Source organism: Ahaetulla prasina, chromosome 4, assembly GCF_028640845.1.
Source record: "Ahaetulla prasina isolate Xishuangbanna chromosome 4, ASM2864084v1, whole genome shotgun sequence".
In the NCBI taxonomy this organism is placed as follows: Eukaryota; Metazoa; Chordata; class Lepidosauria; order Squamata; family Colubridae; genus Ahaetulla; species Ahaetulla prasina.
Window position 1 is genome coordinate 13,693,104 of NC_080542.1, and position 21,025 is coordinate 13,714,128.

At 37.4% G+C, this 21,025-nt stretch overlaps 1 protein-coding gene across 1 annotated transcript; it reads right to left on the reverse strand.

Moving 5' to 3' along the window:
• Positions 1-4,662: 4,662 nt before the first annotated feature.
• LOC131197944 (vomeronasal type-2 receptor 26-like) lies at positions 4,663-20,627 on the reverse strand. Its single transcript, XM_058182450.1, has 6 exons — positions 20,428-20,627; positions 17,726-17,903; positions 10,489-11,349; positions 9,496-9,723; positions 6,294-6,420; positions 4,663-5,558 (listed from the first exon to the last, which is right to left on the reverse strand). The coding sequence occupies exons 1-6, from the start codon at positions 20,625-20,627 to the stop codon at positions 4,663-4,665; spliced, it is 2,490 nt and encodes an 829-aa protein (XP_058038433.1).
• Positions 20,628-21,025: the final 398 nt, after the last annotated feature.

The window sequence follows — 21,025 nt, forward strand, 5'->3', positions numbered from 1 at the left end:
TGTTGAGGGAATTATTTGTTTAGCAGAGTGATGGCCTTCGGGAAAAAACTGTTCTTGTGTCTAGTTGTTCTGGTGTGCAGTGCTCTATAGCGTCGTTTTGAGGGTAGGAGTTGAAACAGTTTATGTCCAGGATGCGAGGGATCTGCAAAGACCACAGGCTCAACCACCTCCCAAAGGTGGTGCAAGGGGAAACCCATTACGAAGTTAAAAAGATCTTAGACTCTAGGATATATAGAGGTAGATTGCAATATTTAGTGCATTGGAAAGGGTACCTTTTGTCTGAGGCTACTTGGGTTAAAAGCTGGGATGTGAAAGCAGACAGGCTAGTAAAACAATTCCATGATAACTACCCTGATAAGCCAAAGGGTCCTCCTGGAGAGGGGGAGAAGAGGTGGTTAGTCTATTGAATTAACCCCCTGTGTTAATTCCATTAATAATTCCATTAATAATTCCATTGCAGGACATGGTCTTCTGATGGGGAATGTATCCTGTCAGACCTGGAAGCCATCTTTTGTATTGGCTCTTCAGGCCTGCCACATTTATTATCATGGGAAACTGGGAGGAAGGATTGTATGGAGCAAGGGTATTATATAGTCATAATAACATTCCTTTCTCAGAGAGTCAAGGACATCTTGCATCTCCAGTTGGGACGGTGCTTGATTGGGCCATGTGATGGAAATGTGGATTCTGGGTAGGGACTTGGACTTTTTTTGAGGTGGGGAAAACCTGGAAGCCTTCAGATTTGGGCTTTCCCAGATGTGCCAATATGACATCTCTAATAAGATGGAACTTTGAGGAACTTCAGGCCTCAGAGTCTTCTTTCATTGGGGGTGTTACTTGGAACCCTGACAAAGACACTATTATTAAAGTGACCCCAAAGGCTACAACACAAGACTGAATTTATAGAGGGACTTATGAAGGTTGTGGAAAAATTCTTGGGACTATCCAGAGGAACAGGTCAATTAGCTTTGGGATATAAAGATTCATGAATATTGAACATTCTGAGAAGTGACTTTAGGTTTGAATATTATTACTGAATATTTTTAGATCATTGGACAAAAGAGGGAGAAAATAAAACTAAATGAGATGCTCCACCAGCAAGAAAAGAGTGGAATTTGGGGAGAGACGGCATCGTTAATTCAAAGTATTAAGGATACTTTGACAAGAAGCTACAAGGAGATTATGAATAAAATGCAGAGCATAGATGGAGAACTATAAAACATGATACAAAGGACAAGGAGTGTCCAAGACTCCCAGGAAGAGGAGGAGCCAATTGAAAGTGTAGATGAAAAAAGAGAACAGAAAAACCAACAAATAAAATGAGATGACAAGAAGGAGATAACTACAGAAACAACAATGACTGTTGAAATAAGCTAAGGGGAGAATATTTTAAGGGAATTAAAAAAGAACTGGAGTTGCAAGAAGATTTTTTTGGGAAGAGAAATAGGGGAAAGAGTAGATATTTTGAAAATTAAACAATGGAATAGGACAGAGAAGGGAGAAATGTTTAAAATGATTGGTCAAGATAGAGACAAAGATCCAAGTTAAGAATATGGGAGGAATATTGAATAAATAAATAATTAAAAAATGGAAGATTATAACTTAACATAAATATATGTATTATTATTAGAACCATATAAGCTTGCTAAATGTAATACATATGATTAATATTTTATTTGTAGTAAAAGGAATGACACTCAGAATATGGTGATTGGCATAAAAATAACATATTGAAATATTGAATAATGAAATAATGAAATATTATAACTTAAAATAAATATGTGTACTATTACCAGAATTATATAAGCTTGTCAAACATTGTAAATAGAATAGAATAGAATAGACTGTTTTATTGGCCAAGTGTGATTGGACACACAAGGAATTTGTCTTGGTGCATATGCTCTCAGTGTACATAAAAGAAAAAATACGTTCATCAAGGTACAACATTTATAACACAAATGATGGTCAATATATCAATATAAATCATAAGGATTGACAGCAACAAAGTTGCAGTCATACAGTCATAAGTGGAAAGAGATTGGTGATGGGAATGATGAGAAGATTAATAGTGCAGATTTAGTAAATAGTTTGACAGTGTTGAGGGAATTATTTGTTTAGCAGAGTGATGGCCTTCGGGAAAAAACTGTTCTTGTGTTTTGTTGTGCAGTGCTCTATAGCATCGTTTTGAGGGTAGGAGTTGAAACAGTTTATGTCCTGGATGTGAGGGATCTGTAAATATTTTCACGGCCCTCTTCTTGATTCGTGCAGTATACAGGTCCTCAATGGAAGGCAGGTTGGTAGCAATTATTTTTTCTGCAGTTCTAAATATGATTAATATTATTTTATTTGGACTAAAATGTAAGACACTCGGGTGCCACACTGTTCATGCATTGATATGTTTGTAAAAAAACTTAAAAAACCAAAAAACTTGGGGGGGGGAATAATTCATGTCAGCAAGTTTTCAACAATGGGTGGGACAATTAGGAATAAAATACAGAGGCACAAATCTGTACACAGCTGCTGAGAATGACGTTGTTGAGAGACAGAATGATATCTTACAAACAATAAAAAACTCACTGCTGGAGGATTCTGGTCTGAGCAGGTCATATTTTATTTTTATTTTTTTTATTTTTATTTACATTTATACCCTGCCCTTCTCCGAAGACTCAGGGCGGCTTACATTGTATAAGGCAATAGTCTCATCCTATTTGTATATTTTTTATATACAAAGTCAACTTATTGCCCCCCCAACAATCTGGATCCTCATTTTACCTACCTTATAAAGGATGGAAGGCTGAGTCAACCTTGGGCCTTGGTGGGACTCGAGCCTGCAGTAATTGCAGGCAGCTGTGTTTAATAACAGGCTTCTTACAGCCTGAGCCACACCGCAGCCCTATATTGGGGTGAAGCCATGTTGACTGTTAATTATTTAATCAATAGGCTGTGGAGTTCCTCAATTAATGATACTACATATGCTGTGCTATATGGGAGAAAGCCATCTCTGGCACATTTAAGGGTGTTTGGAAGCAATGCATGGGGTGCATATACCTAAAGCAATCAGGAGAAAAGATCAACCAAAGGCTAGAAAGCTCAAGTTTACAGGCTTTGAGCCTGACTCAAAGAGCTTTTGCATTAGCAATGGGAGCAAAAGAATAGTGATTTCCAGGTCTGCTAGCTTAACAGAGCAAAATTGGAATAGAATTGATGCAAATTTTTTGAGTGATCCACTTAGTGATGGTGTCAGCATTTATGGAGGAGAAACTGAAAAAGAGGAAGAAAAAGAGTCAGGAGAAGATGATGACTCAGATATGAAACAGGAGAGGGTTGAAACACAAAAGGAGTCAATGCCACACAGGTCAGAGCGATGGAACACGGGGATTTCACCTGACAGGTATTCTGCTAATGAAATTTGGGTGAGGACAAAAGTGAAGCCTGTAATCAAGAGATAATATCAGTCGGCAATAGGGAGCTTGTTATATCTGTTGCAGTGGTCCAGACCAGAAATAAAATCTGCAATAAACATCTTGAGTTGCTTTTACTGCTGCAGCAATGCTATTGCATTGGATGGGTGTAAAAGGGATTCTCGGGTATTTGAAGGAAACTGTGAATTTGGGTCCTCAAATACAGGTCTGAAGAATATTATTTGGTTTTAAGTCTATTCCAGTCATGAAGGGAGGAGTGTCAGTGTATAAGAGGTCATGAATTGGAATAAACATGGCAACAGGTCAGCCAATGGGGACTGTTTGGTGACTCAGACAGTTTGGAGCCTGGGTATGAGGGTAAGCCTGACTATTAGGTATAAAAGAATTGGTTTATCCTTGCTTCCTATTTCTTCTGTGTTTATATAGATTCTGTACTTCTGGATTCTGAGTTCTGATTCTAGTTTCTGCTGCATGGATATTGTATACATGCATCATGTTTTATATTACTGTATATAAAGAAGTTTCTTTTCTACATGAATCCTGCTGAATTATTTATTTGTGTGCTGGTTGGATTGCTGCAAACTCTAATATTGTTCTTAAGGAAATGAGAATTACTGTTATTTGATAGAATTTTGAAATCCCTTTTCTGATTATAGTCATCTGCATATAAATGTTCCTCTGCCAACCCTGGACCCATCTTGAAACATCTTCAGGGTTGCTACAATAAGGCTGGATTAAGCTGTGGGAAAGGGAGGGGGAAGTAGACCTAGCTGGTGAAACATGTAACTAAATTAACGTATTTTCTCCTGGGAACCAAGGACATTCTTACCAGCACCTGGCAGGGTGTGAATGGGAGTCATTCAGGTCTGGGATTGTGACCTAACTGGGGCATGTGATGGTTGTGTGTAGAGGGATAGTGAGATTTGGATTTTGAACTAGATAGGGAAAACCAGGGAGCTTTAGAGTTGGGTTTTCATCAGCTGTGCCAATATGACATACCTAATAAATCTACACTATGAGGAACCTTCTGATCCTGGAGTTTTGATTTCATCTGGGCTGTTACTTGGTACCCTGACATCCTCTTCACTATGTTTAAGAGATTTTTAATAGAAATTTGTGTTGAGATTATATTCTTACACTTGTGGCACTGAGTCAACAATTCTGGCATGAAATGAGTCTCACAATTACTGTTGGAATTATGGGAACAATTAATCCATCACACCAATAAGCAGACTCTGAATCATTTCTTTATTAACTGTCCCTTCGTATTCAAATCAGGTCTAAAAATAATAATATAGCATTTGGGGAAAAAGATGCAGCCCAGTAATCCAGCTGCCGAAGCCAAAATGGAGAAGATCTCCACAGCCACCATATATTTTCCCTTTGTACTCAGATAGGTTGGGACAAATGATATCCAGACACTACAAAAGACCAACATGCTGAAGGTGATAAATTTGGCTTCATTAAAGCTGTCAGGCAACCTCCTGGCTAGAAAGGCCACTGTGAAGCTGATAGAAGCCAAGAACCCCATAAAGCCAAGGACAAGGTAAAACATGATGGCTGAACCTTCATTACATTCCAGCACAATTTCTTCTGCCATGGAGTGCGTGTCTAAATCTGGGAATGGGGGAGAAATTGCCAACCATACTATACAAATGGTGAATTGCGCTATGGAGCAAGATACGATAATACTTTTGGCCAACCTGTTCCCCACCCATTTCCTCATTTTGGAGCCTGGCTTAGTGGCCATGAAAGCAATAACAACAATGGTTGTTTTCCCCAAAATGCAAGAAAGGGCTATGGAGAAAATGATGCCAAAAGCACTTTGTTGTAAGAGACATTTCATTTGGTCAGGTCTCCCAATGAAGAGTAAGCTGCAAAGAAAGGAAAGGAGGAGGGCAATGAGAAGAATGTAAGTGAGGTTCCTGTTGTTGGCTTTGACTATGGGTGTGTCCTGCTCTTTAATGAAGATACCCAGCACCAAAGTTGTGATGAAGGAAAAGAAGAGACTAGCAGTGGCCAAGGTGATTCCCAGTGGCTCACTGTAAGACAGGAAGGTTGTAGTTTTTAGAATACAGAGATTTTGAGCCTTGTTTGGATAGTGTTCTTCTGAACATTGGAAGCAATCAACTGCATCTGGAACAAGAAAATCTCATCATCAATTTCTAGGAATACCAATGTAGTGGGGTTGAGAGTTAATATAGGAGCTAATTAATGGCATTAATTAAATGATGCTCTCCTATTTAGTGCCATGCTTTAAGTATGCCAGAATGTCGAATACTTACTTACACAGTTGTTTATGTTTACAATTCTAACTTGTTCTCCTTTTATATATTATGTAAGCTGCCTTGAGTCGCCATGGGCGAATAGGTGGCAATATAAATTTAATAAATAAATAAATAAAATATATAATGCCCCCCTCTCCCTCTCCCTCTCCACCTTTCTTCCTTCCTTCTCTCTCTCTTCTATCTTTCTTGGGAAAAACCCTCATCCTACAAAAGAAACAGATTTTCACTGGGCTTATCTTTTAATTACTTAGTTCTGCATTAATCAGGAGCCATTATCTGTAACAAACTAAAACAACTCAAACCGAACATTTATTTTTGGATTCTCTAAATATCCTTTCATTCTTGAGACAACATCATTCATTCAGTCATGACATTAAAAGTCCCCTTAGGACAGGCGTGTCAAACCCGTGTCCTCATGGAGCCATTTTTTCCTCTTTGCTAAACCGGACGTGGGCATAACCAGTGAGTGACGCATCCAGCCCATGGACCATGAGGTTGACACCCCTGCCTTAAGAGTTTTAAACATTAGCATTTTGAATCACAGTTAAGGAGTCTGAATATTTTTTTGCAAAGCATCTCTTACCCATCTGGTTTGAAATTTTCCCTTTTGCACATGGAATGCAGTCATAACAGCAAAATGGTTTCCCTTCTATTTTCCTCTTCCTGGTCCCCGAATAGCAATTATCATTGCATACAGAAAGAGGCTGAACCTATCAAGAAGTGAAAGCAGGATTTATTAAAAGTCACAAGTTTCTATCAGAAAATTCTATTTCAGGGTGAATTTTACATCTAAATACAGTTATTCCTCCAGGTACGACCATTCAATTTAGCAGATTTACACAAGAAAGAATTTATCCAGAAAGGGCACTTATGTTAGAAATTCAAAACTGCAACCAAAAAGAGGGCTCTGTAGCCATGCGACTTTGATTCAGTCACTGCTGCATTGACAGCCATTTTTTACTCTGTGACTTCCCTTTGCCATTCGGGGTTATAACATGCAATTTACTAAAGGTGGCAGAGTTTTTTTTCCCTCTAGTCTCATAGCCAAACAAGATTTGGTGATTTTGCAGCCGGTGTTAAGTTTGCTTTTGTTTTTTTGGTGCTGTGTGGAGGATCGTTTTTTTGCTGGCTTGAGGATTGGAGAATTGCTTCTGTAAGTATTTTTCAATGTTTTAACGGTGGCTCAGTGGCTAAGATGCTGAGCTTGTCGATCAAAAGGTCGGCAGCTCAGCGGTTCAAAACCCTATTTTTTTTTTGTGTTTTTTTTGTTTACATTTATACCCCGCCCTTCTCCAAAGACTCAGGGCGGCTTACAATGTATAAGGCAATAGTCTCATTCTATTTGTATATTTTTACAAAGTCAACTTATTGCCCCCCCCAACAATCTGGGTCCTCATTTTATCTACCTTATAAAGGATGGAAGGCTGAGTCAACCTTGGGCCGGGCTCGAACCTGCAGTAATTGCAGGCTTTGTGTTCTTAATAACAGGCTTTACCAGCCTGCGCTATCCACCGGCCCTATTGCTGCCGTGTAACGGGGTGAGCTCCCGTTACTTGTCCCAGCTTCTGCCAACCTAGCAGTTTCAAAAGCATGTAAAAATGCAGGTAGAAAAAATAGGGACCACCTTTGGTGGGATGGTAACAGCGTTCCGTGCGCCTTTGGCATTGAGTCATACCGGCCACATGATCACGGAGACGTCTTCAGACAGTGCTGGCTCTTCGGCTTTGAAACGGAGATGAGCACCGCCCCCTAGAGTTGGCAAGGACTAGCACGTATGTGCGAGGGGAACCTTTACCTTTACCTTTAATCATATATTATAGCAGGGCTGTCAAACTCCCAATCCGCTGGCCAGATGCGTCATATGCTGGCCCCATCCCCACCTGGTTTAGCGAACGGGGGGAATTCCCAATATGTCATGTGACAATGCTGTGATGATTCAAGTTTGACACCCCTACTCCATATTACTTTACTGTTTGTAAGCCCTTTGCAAACTGCTCTTCTTCTTTTTAAGTACTTCACTTTGCAAACCATTGTGCTTGTAAGTAAGGTACTTTGCAAAAAAAAAAGTTTGTTTGCATTTGCCTTGAAACTGCTTGTAGAATTGTAGCCAGCATCTACACAAAGCATTTTACAGTCTTGTGTTTCCTTTCTTTTATTTTGGAGATTAGTGTATATTATTGTGGATAGTTTATAGAAATACTACATTTTTTGCAAACATGACATTGCCCAGTTTCCTATTTTCAAATTTCAAAGAACTGCAGATAAAAAAACCCTGCAGAATGAGCTGAATTTAGCAAAAGACAATTACAATTATAAGAGGGGAATAATTTTTTTTAAGTATGCTGTATTGCAGTATTTATGTAAGATAAGCATTTTATTTATGGTAGGTAATCTTAATCTTGGTGGCTGTTGTTGATTTAGGATGTTTATTTTATTCTAAATCATTTTATATGTATACTTTATTTTATTTGTATTTAAACAATAGAGAACACCCCCCCCACACCATAAAAAAAGAGCAAATTTGACAGATCAGAATCCTAGTATATAAGATACTGAGGAAAGCAGAGTTTGAGGATGGCATATGAGGATACTTGGCAGAGTTAACCAGCAAATGTGGGGGAAAAAATGCTTTTGAAAGAGGGAAAGCAAATGTGACTAGAAATAGCATTCCCAGTTCCTTAGCTACAGGGTGAGGATAAACTTATTACTTTCTGTGTACTGTTGGAATTCAACATGGTAGATGACTTGTTCTTTTGCTGGTCCTAGGAGGAAGATTTGGTACAGAAAGCAAAACGAAAAATCTGGATTAAAAATTAAGAGATAAAAGAGTAAATCTACCTCCATGCTTCCTTGAATACACAATAGACAATAAGAAAGGAAAGGAAAGGTATTTAAAAAAAACAGGTAGAAATGCAGAATACATATAGAAGAAATTAACCCTAGGAGAGAAATGAAATATAACTTTAAAAACAAGATTAGTGGGTGGCAGTAGAAGAGATAGAAGAAAGTGTGTTGAAGAGCTACAGCAGCCAGTTATACGTGAAGGAGCTGAGACAAAAACTGTTGATGGATTGAGCAAAAACACTCAGAAACTACTACAGCCATAACTGAGAAGGGAGAAGCAGAAGTTTCCAAGCCTTCCTGAGAGGCAGATCAGCTTCAGCCAAGCACAGCATGTAATAACTATTAACTAGAATATGTCCTCAAGAAAAGGGATTTTTTTTCTACTTCTTTTTTCACAACTTTTTCCAATAACAGTAACATACTTTAAAAGTTATTCCCCCTTTAAAATTAAATGTAACTTCAAATTGCATAAATTCTGGAAAGCCATCTTGAGTAATAATCAGAAACATTGTTGGCGAACTAAACCATGCATTTTCCAAACATATTCTCTGGTAATGCAAATCTTCCAGCATGCACAGCAGGCATTAAACTTTTCGCACTGCCAGTGTGGAATTGTTGTGAATTATATCATTTGTAGCTTTAATGACTTTAACTTCTGTGTGTCTTGTGTGTGTGTGCATGTATCTTAACTAGGCAATTTTGAAATACAAAAAGAGACTCTAGGTATTGAATTAGGTTCTGCTAAAACCATAAAAATGTGACAAGTAGATACTAGGAAATTATTTTAAGTCTGGCTGTACAAAGATTTCAGTCTTTGTATTTCAAGCTCCCCATTCTCTCTGGCTGGACGACTTTAAAGGTAAGATCCATTCAAATCAATAATTCTGTAAACAAGAAGGGAAGGGAAAGAACACACAGTTTGAAATCTGAGCAGGAAATACCTGGTTAAACATGGCAGGCCAGGTGATGTCTTGCGCAGAAATAGTGAACAGCTTATCTGGGGAAGCTGTTGGGTCGAACTTTCCAACTTTGACTTTAACAAAGGTCTCGTTTGGGAAAATGACCCAGTTGATAACGTCAAATCCAGTCTCTAGATCTCCATTTTCATTAAAGGAAATTTTCTGTCCTGCAGTGTTATTAAATGAGATGGTTCTCAAATAGTGATGGAGCTAAACAAAAGCAGAGGTAGACAATTAATAAGTGAAGTGAAAAGAAAAGAAAATGAGGGAGAGGAGAGGAGAGGAAAGGAGAGGGGAGGGGAGGGGAGGGAAAGGAAGGAAAGGAAAGGAAAGGAAAGGAAAGGAAAGGAAAGGAAAGGAAAGGAAAGGAAAGGAAAGGAAAGGAAAGGAAAGGAAAATGATAGATAGATAGATAGATAGATAGATAGATAGATAGATAGATAGAGATAGATAGATGATAGACAGACAGAAAGGCAGACAGACAGACAGACAGATAGAAAAAAAGAAGGAAGGAAGGAAGGAAGGAAGGAAGGAAGAAAGAGAAAGAGAGAGAGAGAGAGAGAAAGAAAGAAAGACAGACAGAAAGAAAGAAAGAAAGAAAGAAAGAAAGAAAGAAAGAAAGAAAGAAAGAAAGAAAGAAAGAAAGAAAGAATGAATCATTGGCATTAATTTATGTGTCATCCCTTTAACATGATTGGGCACTATCATAGAATTAATGTTCCTCTAACCTTCATTCTTTGCACCTCTGTCAACCACACAGATACTGCAGCATCTAAACCTTTTCCTCCATATTATTATAAATTGTTATCTATTCCCAATTGCAAAACTTTTTAAATCTTGGAAGGATGAGGAAAATTGAGTCATGCAAGACTTAAAATCATCAATCTGATGTTTTGATTAGCCATACCCACAGTGGTAGAGCTCATTGCATTAGAAAGAAGAGCAACAGGAAATGTTCATTTATTCTTTTGTTACCTGCCATGCTTTTTGAGTCAGCAATGTTTCTTTCCCAACTTCTGGCCTTGCTCTGTGTTTGGACTTGAGGGAAAGCATGGCTTGTAAAGCATGTGCCACACCATAGACTGCATTATAGATGCAGTAACTCTGCCCACTCATGCTGGTGTCATACACAGACTTAGGTAGTTTCTCCAACTTCTCTTCTCCAGTGCATAGCATTCCAGCATCTTCACCTAACTTATCTTTAGGAAAAGAGCATTCAAAAGCCTGTTCCCAGAACACACTCATTAAATGGTCCTCTGTTTCTGAAGTTGGGTTTCTCATCTGAAGGAATTTATTGAATCCAGAGATTTCCTTGGAAGAAACTATGAAAGATATAACACCATTGAAGGCATGCATATCCATAGTTCTTTGAAGTCCAAGTGAGGTAAATTCCATCTGGGCTGGCATTATCCAAACTTTATCTGTTCTCTCGATGGATGTCCCTACAAATTGTTCAATATAGGGCAACATTCTAAAAAAGATAGTACTCTGATTTTCACAATATAGGATAATGACATTGGCAATGCTCTTCATGATAATCATGTATGTTTTATGAAAATCTGTAAGGACACTTAAAACATTATTAGAGAATGTTTCCTTGGCCAACTCTTCTACGAAGGCAAAGCAGATACCTTCCTGAGAATACAAAGTTATAGCATCTTGAATGAATCTCTTTTCACTCTCATCAGGTTGGGAAATCAGCCCAATCCATGTCCACTTTAAATGCAACAACAAGTGGAGAATACCCACAATCTGTTGGTCCCCATTTGGGAAAAAACGATGAAAGAAAACAGTTTGTATCTTGTCATCTATCGTTGGAGAAGACCCATATATCAGCTGAATATAGAAAAAAGGGAACATGATTTTCCAAATTGAAATAGTCATTGTTTTCGAAAAATATCTGCTCTTAGTTTATTGTTGTGTCTCGTTCGCTTCCCCCACAGCCGGGCCCGTCTTATCTGATTCCGAACGCTGAGGAATGTCCTAGCATGCCTCCCGGCCCCAGCCCTGGCTCCATGCCCAGACAGGCCGAGGAAGAAGAAGTGCCTCCAGCCCCCAGCCCTGGCTCCATGCCCAGGCAAACGGAACAACTAAACCCCTCCCCCTCCCCCACAGCATGTGAGCCTGAGGAAGGTCAATTACCAACAGCTGGAGACTGGAGTAACCCTTGCTTCAGGAGAATTGATAGGCGGCGTCAACAGAAGGAAGGGAGGGGCAGGCCTGGATAAGTGCTGGAGCCACACCCCATGGCCTATATAAAGGATTTGCTTTCTGGCATTCTCTGAGTCAGGCAAAGTCTACCTTATATTGCTGAAGTCACTTTCTGGTCTCCTGCCTGCCTTGAGAACTTTGCTAGGACTTTGGCAGAGCTGCAGAGGCACGCCTGATTCAGATTTCCCTGACCCAGCCGTCAGCGGAGGAGTGGGACACAACATTTATGATCTTCCATAATAACCAAGATCTATTTTATTTTTTGTGCCATAATACACACTCCCCCCCCCAAAAAAATGGGTGGAAATGTCAGTGTGTGTCAAGCGTGCCTCCTTTCAAAACTCAAGAAAGAAAAATCCCAACTGCATTATTTGTAGAGAAAGGTATCTTTTACTGAGAATGAACTGATTTCAATGAAAATAAAGCAAGTTCTGAATAGTAGGAGTGTCTTACACATACATATCCCTCACACATCCCTCCTCCCTCCAAAGGTCAAACAGCTGGGTCCAATCCATTTCTCCTCTGATATCATGTGGTGTTCTTCTTCCGATGGTTTTCACTTATCTGGCATGCAGAATCCGTTGGTATCATCCCGCTTCTTGGATTTTGAATCCAAGTCTCCTTCCTTCCTCTTATGGCAGCCGGAGCAGCCTTAAAGGAACATTACCCCATTTCCAATACTTCACACTAAAGATAACAATATAACAATTAACTAAGCAGTCAAACTTTAAAGAGCTCCATGGCATAGGACTGGGTTATTTACGGGATCGCCTGCTGCCACCAATAGCCTCCCAGCGACCTGTGCGCTCCCATAGGGAGGGCCTCCTCAAGGTACCGTCAGTCAAACAATGTCGACTGGTGACGCCCAGGGGGAGGGCCTTCTCCGTGGGGGCTCCTGCCCTCTGGAATGAGCTGCCTCCGGGGATACGACAACTCCCCAACCTCTGGACCTTTCGACGCAAGCTAAAGACCTTCTTGTTTTATCGCGCAGGGTTGGCCTAACGTATTTTAAATGTGGGTTTTATTATGGCTTTATCATTTTTTTTTATTCATTTTGGCCTAATTTGGAATTAGATCTTTAAAATGTTTTTTAATTTTTTGTAACTTGTTTTTATTTGGCTGTAAACTGCCCTGAGTTCTTTGGGAGAAGGGCGGTATATAAATCAAATAAATAAATAAATAAATAAATAAATAAATAAATAAATAAATAAATAAATAAATAAATAAATAAATAAATAAATAAATAAATAAATAAATAAAACAATTAATTAAGCAATAAAATAATTAAAGTAGCAATAAAACAATTAAACAAATAAAGTAGCACATGGAGGCTGACAGTTTGTCTTATGTGTTGAAGTGAATATGGTGAATAGCAGCCGGGCTGCAGTGGCGGGATATTTTACAGTGCTGAACCTCGCCTCTTCTGTCTCTTTTCCACAGTGCAGGAGTCAATAGGCAGAGCTGGCACATAAGAGGACATCTATCTGTGCCCCTCTCAGCCTCCGCCTCCTGCCCTCACTGCACTTCTGCTCCATATTCGGCATTCCATATTCACTGAGATGGCTCTCCATATTCATATTTTTTTTTAAAATCTTTTCCTCCTCGAAACCTAGGTGCATCTTATGGAGTGAAAAATACAGTAACCATGTTTAGAAAGAACTGATCTGCAGAATTTTCATTATTGTAGCATAAGTACAAAGCCAGAGACCTCAGAAATGCATTAATTCAGGCAATGTTATACTGAAAATGGACCAGAAACATTAAGGGCTAAAATGGTTTGATTCGGATTAAGGAAGGAAACCCATCCTAAAATGTCATTATACTTTCTTTTCATAGGAAACAGTAAATAAATAAATTAAAAATTAAGCAATGTAGTCATGCTGAGATGCAGATGTCAAATGAACAACATAAGAAGATTGTTTGATGTCCTATGTGCACCCTACTCATCCTCCAGCTTTGCTTAGTTCCTATCTTATACTTCCTTAATCCTAATGTAGATGCATATGAGTATACATTCAAATATGGATATATATTGCTATACACCAAGTACTAGAAGGGCAGAGTGAATGTCTATGGAGATTCTCAATCATTCAGGTCATGGTTGTCTCAAATGTGTTTTTTCAAAAGGCAACTGGACTTCAACAGGAGTGCTTATTTACCATCAGCTTAGGGCTGGGCAGCACGAACAAATGACAGTGAATGGCTTAAAAGCGAGACATCAATACACCCCAATCAACATCTAAAAAAACCAACTTACAACAAGCACTATAAATACCACACATAGAACAGCACACAATCTGCTAGAAAGAAGTTCCCCGAAGATGGTGTCTAGCATGAGTTCAAAAGCTTGGAAGACAAAACCTCTGGTCTCAGTGATTGACCCAGATTGGATCCTGTGGATTTTGATTTTCTTTGAGGAAGATATTTTGCTTCTCATCAAATAAGCTTCTTCAGTTCTGATCATCATTAACATCATCATCATCCTCAGAGTTAGAAGGGACCTTGAAGGTCTTCTAGTCCAATCCCCTGCTCAAACATGAGACCCTAAATCATTGAGGGTGGCAACCCTCCAATATTGGAACACTGCTACCATGTCACCCCTAGTCCTTCTTTTCACTAGACTAGACATATCCAATTCCTGCAGCTGTTCTTCATATGTTTTAGTCTCCAGTCCCATAATCATCTTTGTTGCTCTTCTTTGCACTCTTTCCAGAGTCTCAAAATCTTTTTTATACCAGGGCTGTGTGCTCTCTCCACTAATCTTCTCTCTATACACCAATAACTGCATCTCAAAAGATCCCTCTGTTAAAATACTGAAATTTGCAGATAATACAACAGTGATTGGTCTCATTCAAGACAACAATAAATCTCCATACAGAAAGGATGTTGAACAACCAGCCTTGTGGTGCAATCAGAACCATCGTGAACTAAATACACTCAAAACCGTAGAAATGGTGGTGTATTTTAGGAGAAAACCTCCTCTACTACCACCTCTTACAATACTAGACAACACAGTATCAACAGTAGAGTCTTTCAAGTTTCTAGGTTCTATCATATCTCAAGACTTAAAATGGACACCTAACATCAAAAATGTCATCAAAAAAGCTCAACAAAGAATGTTCTTTCTGTGCCAACTCAGGATGCTCAAACTGCCCAAAGAGTTGCTGATCCAGTTCTACAGAGGAATTATTGAGTCTGTCATCTGCACCTCCAAAACTATCTGGTTTGGTTCTGCAACAAAACAAGACAAACACAGACTGCAACAGATAATTAGAATTGCAGACAAACAATTGCTACCAACCCACCTTCCATTGAGGAAGGGGGCTGTATAAAGACCACTCACATCCTGGACATAAACTGTTTCAACTTCTACCCTCAAAACAATACTACTGCACCCCAAGCAAATAGACACAAGGACAGTTTTCCCCCGAATGCCATCACTCTGCTTAACAACTAATTCCCACAACACTGTCAAATAATTTACTAAGATTGTATTACTATTATTCTTCTCTTCCTTACTAGCATCTATCTCTTCTCACTTATGACTATAGCCATGTTGCTTGTATCTTTCAATTTATATTGTTTTTATTTGTTTCATAGTATGATTTGATAACTTATTAGTAACCTTAACTATCACAAAGTGTTGAATCTTTTTATTCTTGATGAATGTATTTTATTCTCATTATGAACACTGAGACCATATACACCAAAGACAAATTCCTTGTTTGTCCAATCATATTTGGCCAATAAAGAATTCTCTTCTCTTCTCTTCTCTTCTCTTCTCTTCTCTTCTCTTCTCTTCTCTTCTCTTCTCTTCTCTTCTCTTCCCTTCCCTTCCCTTCCCTTCCCTTCTATATATCATGGTGACCAAAACTGGATGCAATATTCCAAGTGTCATCTAACCAAGGCCTTATAAACTGATAGTAAGACTTCATGTGAACTTGATTCTATGCCTTTGTTGATGCAGCCTAGGACCGTGTTGGCTTTTTTGGCAGTTGTAGCAAAACCAGCTTTGGTTCTGACCAAGTGAGGAAGCTTCTTGAATGAGAAGCGAAAGGTAAAAAAAAGTTCAGTTGCCTTTTAAAGCATCTCTGAAGCACAGAGAATTAATTTCCTCTTTTCATTTCAATTATTTCACATTTGGGTCATGTATCTGCCTCTGACTTTCCATTTTATTTTATATCGATCTCGAGAGAAAGTATACTACAAATCAAAGACTTCCCCTTCTCTCTTTCAAACAGTTTTGAAAATGTAAAGCAGCAAACTTGTTGTGACCTGAAATGGCAACTGGTGCTATATCTTTGGATCACTTTTCCCATTGTCAAAAACTCCAATTCAAAATTGGAGAGACAAAAATTGTGTCTGCTTTAAAGAGACTCAAACCATTTTTTCCAGATATCTAAGGTCCCACAATCCTACCGCATTGTTGTATACCATGTTGTATATTATGTTGTATACCACATACAACCGTAGACACACAACTGTTCCTACTGTTCCTGTCCTACTGTTTCCTTTCATTATATCCAATTTATATAGTTATTACATGCTTATACTCATATATATGTTTATATGTCATATAGTTGCTTCATGCTTATGCTTATGTATGCTGTTATGAAAAATAAATAAATAAATAAATAAATTTGATATCTGATAAAATTATAGTAATAATTACTGATATCACATTCTGAAAGATGGAATTGCTCATCTCTAAATAAACCATTAACTAGGCTGATTTCAGGAAGGAGGAAGAAAACCCATTCTGCAATTTAAAGAACAAAATAACAATTCCCAAATAATAACACCTTGAATTTCTTAATCATGAATGAATGTGGTTATTAAAACATGGTAAGAAAATGTATTCACAAAAATGTATCGACACTTCTATAAAGTGTATTTATAAGTCAGTCAAAGAATCAGTCTATTAAATGGTTTGGATTCAGACTGCATCAAGTACAGTATCTAAAGTATCTCATCTAGCCACCACATTTTTTTCCATTTCTGTTTGAATTGCCACTTTATTTCCAAATAACAAAATTTAATATAAAATAATTATGTACAGTAGTGGCCAAAATTGTGGAAATGTTTTGGGAATAGTGTATTTTTGAGGCTTGATGGCTAATAACACCACTTTTTTGGAGTTTCAAGATAATCATATTCCACTGCTAGAATTGCCTGAGAATAGCCCAGACCTTAACCCAGTTGCAAATCTATGGAGCCAACTAAAAAAACGTGTTAGTCAGAAGCGACCAAGCAATAAAACCCAGTTAATAGAAGCAATCATTCCATCTTGGTTTCACATTATAACAGCTGCAGAACTAAAAGACTTGATTCACTCACTGGGAAGATGTTGTAAGGCCATAATTCATACTAAAGTTTATCCAACAAAGTATTAACTGGCATGATAATTTTTGTATATCTCGTTTTTTCTATGGTGATAATTTTTGTATATCTCATTTTTTCTGTGTTTCACTTTTCTTCTCTATACTGTAACTTCTATTCTAATAGCAAATCATTCAAAACAGTTATTGCATTACATTCTTGATTAAATTATCTTTCCATTGATATATAATAAATACATTTAATGTAAAAATAAATTTCCATTGATAAAAGTGAAAATACACTTTTCCTAAAAGGTTTCCACAATTTTGGCCATTAGTGTAATTGTTTTCTTGTACTTGCAAACATAACTTTCAAAATGTAAAAGGAGGGGAGAATTGATTTCAAATTTGTGGGCTTCTGTTACTGAAACTTACGATAAAAGAACGTTTAATATTCATGTTCTTGGTTTTCTGATCTTGCAAGTCTAAATGAATCACTCCTTCTTCTCCCTATACATTCAAAAGAACAAGGAAGAGTCCATTCTGAGTTGCTTTCCCAAATTTCTTTTCTGGTTTGGGCTCAGATCCTTTTGATTAGATTGTTGTCTAGACCGTGGCTCTTCCTCCTGGCTCTCAAGGCTTTTCTCACAGCCTATTACACTTTGTTTAAGATTAAATCTTACCTGGGGCATCTTGTAGACATTCAAGGCATTTGCCATGTAGGGATAGATATGAGAGTTAGGTCCTGCAATAACAGATATTGCCCTATCCTTGGCATCACACTTATAATTGGGGATGAATCTGCCCCTTGTTGAGAGAAGCTGCATTGAAGCCAAGTAGGTCCATCTTGCCATGAAATAACTATTAGAGAGGTGCATACCCAGAGTCACATTGGGTAAAATGTGGTTGTCTTCATTTACCTCTTTTACAGCAAAAGCCAATGCCAGAATATGTTGATAGTTCTGTAGGAAAAATCTGCAATAAGAGATATATTCCAAAACGTATTTCATTTCTCACAGAATGTGACATTCCGCGTACATTTTAAATATTTCAACTAAACACTAAACAAAGTGAAATTAACCATGTAAATGCATAAATTAATCGTGTAAATGCACTCGGAAACTGTACATTGTTCTAATATAACGGTATGAAATCTAATGAAATACTTGAATAGTAATGCAAATCGTCTGCAAAAATATTTCAGAATGTTAAAAACATGACTTTTGATGAAGGGGAAAATTCCCTTTGGAAAAACATAAAAGTACATTTTTGTAGTGGATGAAGGCTGATTGTTATGGCTCTTTCATTCATTATAAATATATTTCATTTTTCACAGAATGTGATATGGCATATATATATATATATATATATATATATATATATATATATATATATATATATATATAGGAAGAAGAAAAGAAAAACAATAGGACAGGAATGGTAGGCATGTTTGTGCGCTTATGCACGCCCCTTATGGTCCTCTTAGTAATATATATTATTATATATATTACTAAGTAATATATATTAATTATATATTAATATATTAATATATTATATATATATGTATGTATGTATGTATGTATGTATGTATGTATGTATGTATGTATGTAGGTCTTTGGTTGTTTGGGTTTTCTCCTGTGTAAAATTGGAAGTGTCTTGGCGACATTTCGACGAAGTCTCATTCGTCATCTTCAGGCTTCAGCTTCGTGCTTCTGGGAGCAAGAATTCTACAGATGTACTCAATTGTATGAACCATGTGTAAATTACATGAGAGGTAATATAAGACTATGGAATCTAATAAAACACTTGCATAATAATGGAAATGGACTGCAGAAATATTTCAGAGTGTCCAACACATTATTTTAGAGGAAAATGCTATTAGGAAAAACATAAAAGTACAATTTTTCACTAGATGAAGGCTGCCTGTCATGTTTCATTCATTATATAGAACTTTCTCGAGGAAACAGTTGAATTGCTTTACATTAATAATCTTATTAATCTCATCTAGCTGTAATTGTTGGACACTTCTAGTTTTCTATCTTTAACTATTCTATTTTCCCACTGGTTGTTGTTGTATTTTTTTTCGGGGGAGGTGTATTTGTGTTTGTGTGTGTGTGTGTGTGTGTGTGTGTGTGTGTGAGAGAGAGAGAGAGAGAGAGAGAGAGAGAGAGAGTAGAGAAATTTTATATTCTCAAATTGATATAAGGCTATGCTGATGAACCTCTCCATAAAGATCAGATATTGTAACTAAGTGAAAAATCTCTTTTAAAGCATGCTTGAAGCATGTTGTATATAAGTCTTTTTCTTTGACCTTCACACAGCTTCCTTATCCTAAGTATAGAGGTAGCTCTTACATTAGGGCAGACAGACCCTACATTTTTGCTCCGTGCTTGCTGAACTACCTGTTTAGAAATCAAGTTCAAAGTGCTATATAGTACCATCATTCTCGCCTGTTTGGAACCCTCACCACATCTCTGACATCAATACAATTGAATGAGTCCAGAAATATTTTACAAGAAGAGTTCTTCATTCCTCTGAAAACAACAAAATACCTTATCCCACCAGACTTGAAATCCTAGGCTTAGAAAACTTGAAACTCCGTCGCCTTTGACAAGACCTAAGTTTAACTCATAGAATCATCTATTGTAATGTCCTTCCTGTTAAAGACTACTTCAGCTTTAATTGCAATAATACAAGAGCAACCAACAGATTTAAACTTAATGTTAACCGCTTTAATCTAGATTGCAGAAAATATGACTTCTGTAACAGAATCATCAGTGCTTGGAACACTTTACCTGACTCTGTGGTCTCTTCCCATAATCCTAAAAGCTTTAACCAAAAACTTTCTACTATTGACCTCACCCCATTCCTAAGAGGACCATAAGGGGCGTGCATAAGCGCACAAACGTGCCTACCATTCCTGTCCTATTGTTTTCCTTTTCTTCTTCCTATATACATATATATATGCTTATACCTCCTAATATTTACTCATATATATGTTTATATACTATATAATCTTTTTATATGATGTTGTGACAAAATAAATAAATAAAATAAAAATAAATAAACCATTAAATCATGAAATTGGCAACGAAGAGTGATTGGATACTAAAGCATTGAAGATTTTTACAACAGTAAGTAAATGAGAAAAGCTTAACATGGATTTTGAATTAAAAAAAACCACTGTGTGTTTATTATTTATTTGGTGGGTAAGAAATATCAAATGGGTAGCATTCTATATTTAGAATGAAGGAATTAACTGGCAAGAAACAGAAGAAATAATTTATGTTGCAAGTAATAATACTAATTAACTCAGTCCAAGCATCCTATTATAGAAGAATATCTGATTTGAGATATGCTACAGTTAAGAAGAGAAAGTCTTTACATGAGCTCATCAACCAGTTCTTCAGAGGGATGCTTTCTGAAACGCACTGGATCAGATATCATGTAGAACTGCGATAGTATCCCAGCTATGATGAAATCGCCTGACAAAAAATACTTGTGTTTCATAAGGGGAGGTTTCCCCACAGCACATGCATTAATCTGAGGAGTAAGGCATGTAAGCCCTGGCAGTAACACTGCCATGACTGCAATAAAAAATACCATCTTCTTTGAGAATACCTCTGTCACCATATATGAACCAGTTCTGTCTACAGCAATGAAACATGACAAAAAATAATAATCTCTCTCACTAATTAGAATAGCTTCCATATATATCCTTTCTCAAAAAAACAAATTGTCACATTTCTAGCTGTCTGGTCCCACAATAATAACACTTTTCAATCTTGACCTATTTTTTTGGATTGTCCCTTGGACATCCCTAAGGATTTGAGAAGAAGCTACATAACTAAGACTCCCTAGGTAATGATAGGGGAAATCAATAGATGTTCAGAGAAGCTCCCCAGAGACTTTGAGTAGGAAAATAGAATGATGACATTCATGGACTTGAACACAAAGGTCATAATTGAAAACAGAATTGGAAA